Source organism: Aplysia californica, unplaced genomic scaffold (genome assembly GCF_000002075.1).
Source record: "Aplysia californica isolate F4 #8 unplaced genomic scaffold, AplCal3.0 scaffold00829, whole genome shotgun sequence".
NCBI classification, from domain to species: domain Eukaryota; kingdom Metazoa; phylum Mollusca; class Gastropoda; order Aplysiida; family Aplysiidae; genus Aplysia; species Aplysia californica.
In genome coordinates, this window is record NW_004798099.1 from 75,944 (window position 1) to 77,717 (window position 1,774).

A 1,774-nucleotide genomic window follows, 5' to 3' on the forward strand; every position below is an offset into this window, starting at 1 on the left:
TTGTTACACTTTCAACTATTGTTACTGTGATAGCTATATGATCATTACTGTAACAACAGTAACTACAGTACTGCTGTTACCACTGCCTCAATAAGCCACACCTACCGGCGTAGTGCATGTGGTTCCATGCGGCCGTGATCTTGATTGGTCCAGTTAGGAGGTTGGTTGTGCAGGTTGGGGTGCATTTCCCAGTGACCTGGACCTCATGCTGTCCCGGGTATAGGTAGAACAGGTTGGAACCGGTGATCAGCATACCCGCATCGTTGGGGCGTCTGGAAGGATTGGAATTATAATTGAAATAGCAATAACAGAAAAGCAATTTTATTTATCTATTCATTTATGTACTTATTTATTTACTCATTCATTCATTCATTCATTCATTTTTATTTATCTATTTATTATTTATTCATTCATCTATTCGTATTTTCTTCTTTGGGAGGGTGGGTGTATCCCTTGGTTGAGGGCTAAAATCGTCATTATTTGGTCTTAAGACTCAACAAAAAAAAAAACAACGTTCCCTTTAACCTTTATCTGTCCTGTAATCTGACTAAACTTTGGGGCACCCCTGTAGATTGTACAACCAGCTTCTTCCACACCTTGCAGTACTCAGCTTCCTGTTGTAAGATGTACCAGTCACGTTTATTCCACTCATTGATGTTGTCTTCCCATCGTTTTTTCAGTCTACTTCCTTGTCTTCACCCTTGTGCAGTTCCCGTAGAATAGTCTTGGACAGCCTAGATGGTCGTGTGACGTGCCATGCCGTACCACTTCAGTCTGTGTCTTTTCACTGGCGTCAGAAGGTCTTCATACAACCCGATGACGTTTCCAATCTGGGTTTCATTGCCATATTGGTTATGTGGACTCTATACGTGATATCCAGTTTTCGGAAACATCTCATCTCCACTGCCTGTATCCTTCTTTCGATGTCTGTTGTTATGGTACAAATTTCATAAGCGTGTCAAATTTACGACACGATCAGGAACACATAAGTCAGATCTTGTAGCCGATTGTGATGTTTTTGTCGTTCAAATTAATGACTTTTAACTCGGTTATTGTAGCTGTAGACAGGGGCTAATCGAAAGAGTGCTTCAGGTTTGGATTATTCACCCCATATGACTGCTCCCAGATATAAAGCCACACGTGGTCTCCAGTATTCTTTGTTATTTTGGTTGCTAATGTCTATTGTAATGTCAATGCCTACGCTATTGATCCCCCTCGTCCCTTAAAAACAACAAATAACAACAACGGCAACAACAACAAACAAACAGCACTCCCCCCAAAACTACACAAATAACAACTACCCCCATCCATTCTGTCTAAAGGGGTTAATCGTCTGGAGCACTGACCTGTTCGGTGTGTAGTGTATTTGCATCCCTGATGCATCAATGAGATCAGCCCGCTCTTCCGGGTTGTTCCAGTGAAACTGTCAAATAAAACAGGGTCATTCCAGTAAAACCGTTCAACGCATCACGATTATTTTAGTGAAACTGTCAAATATATGAAGGTCATTTCGGGTTAAACTGTCAATTATTTCTGGGTAATTCCAGCAAAAATGTAATATAAAATTTATAACAGGGTAAACATTTCCAGTAATGTTGAGAGATAAATCAGGGTAATTCCAGAGAAACTAATTGTATCAGGGTTATTTCTGTGAATCATAACCAAACAAGTACGCCTCCCACACCCCCGCACCCCCGCACGCACACACACACACACACACACACACACACACACACACACACACACACACACACACACACACACACACACACAC

General features: G+C 41.4%; 1 protein-coding gene across 1 annotated transcript in view; it reads right to left on the bottom strand.

The window, feature by feature from the left end:
- The window catches only part of LOC101845432 (tyramine beta-hydroxylase), a gene marked incomplete at its 5' end in the record, with an annotated part of 18,457 nt that overhangs the window by 3,736 nt on the left and 12,947 nt on the right, over nt 1–1,774 (bottom strand). Inside the window, 2 exons of the mRNA XM_005109916.3 lie at nt 106–272; nt 1,347–1,423. Coding sequence (XP_005109973.1) covers nt 106–272; nt 1,347–1,423 — 244 coding nt within the window. The remainder of the gene's footprint in view (nt 1–105; nt 273–1,346; nt 1,424–1,774) is intronic.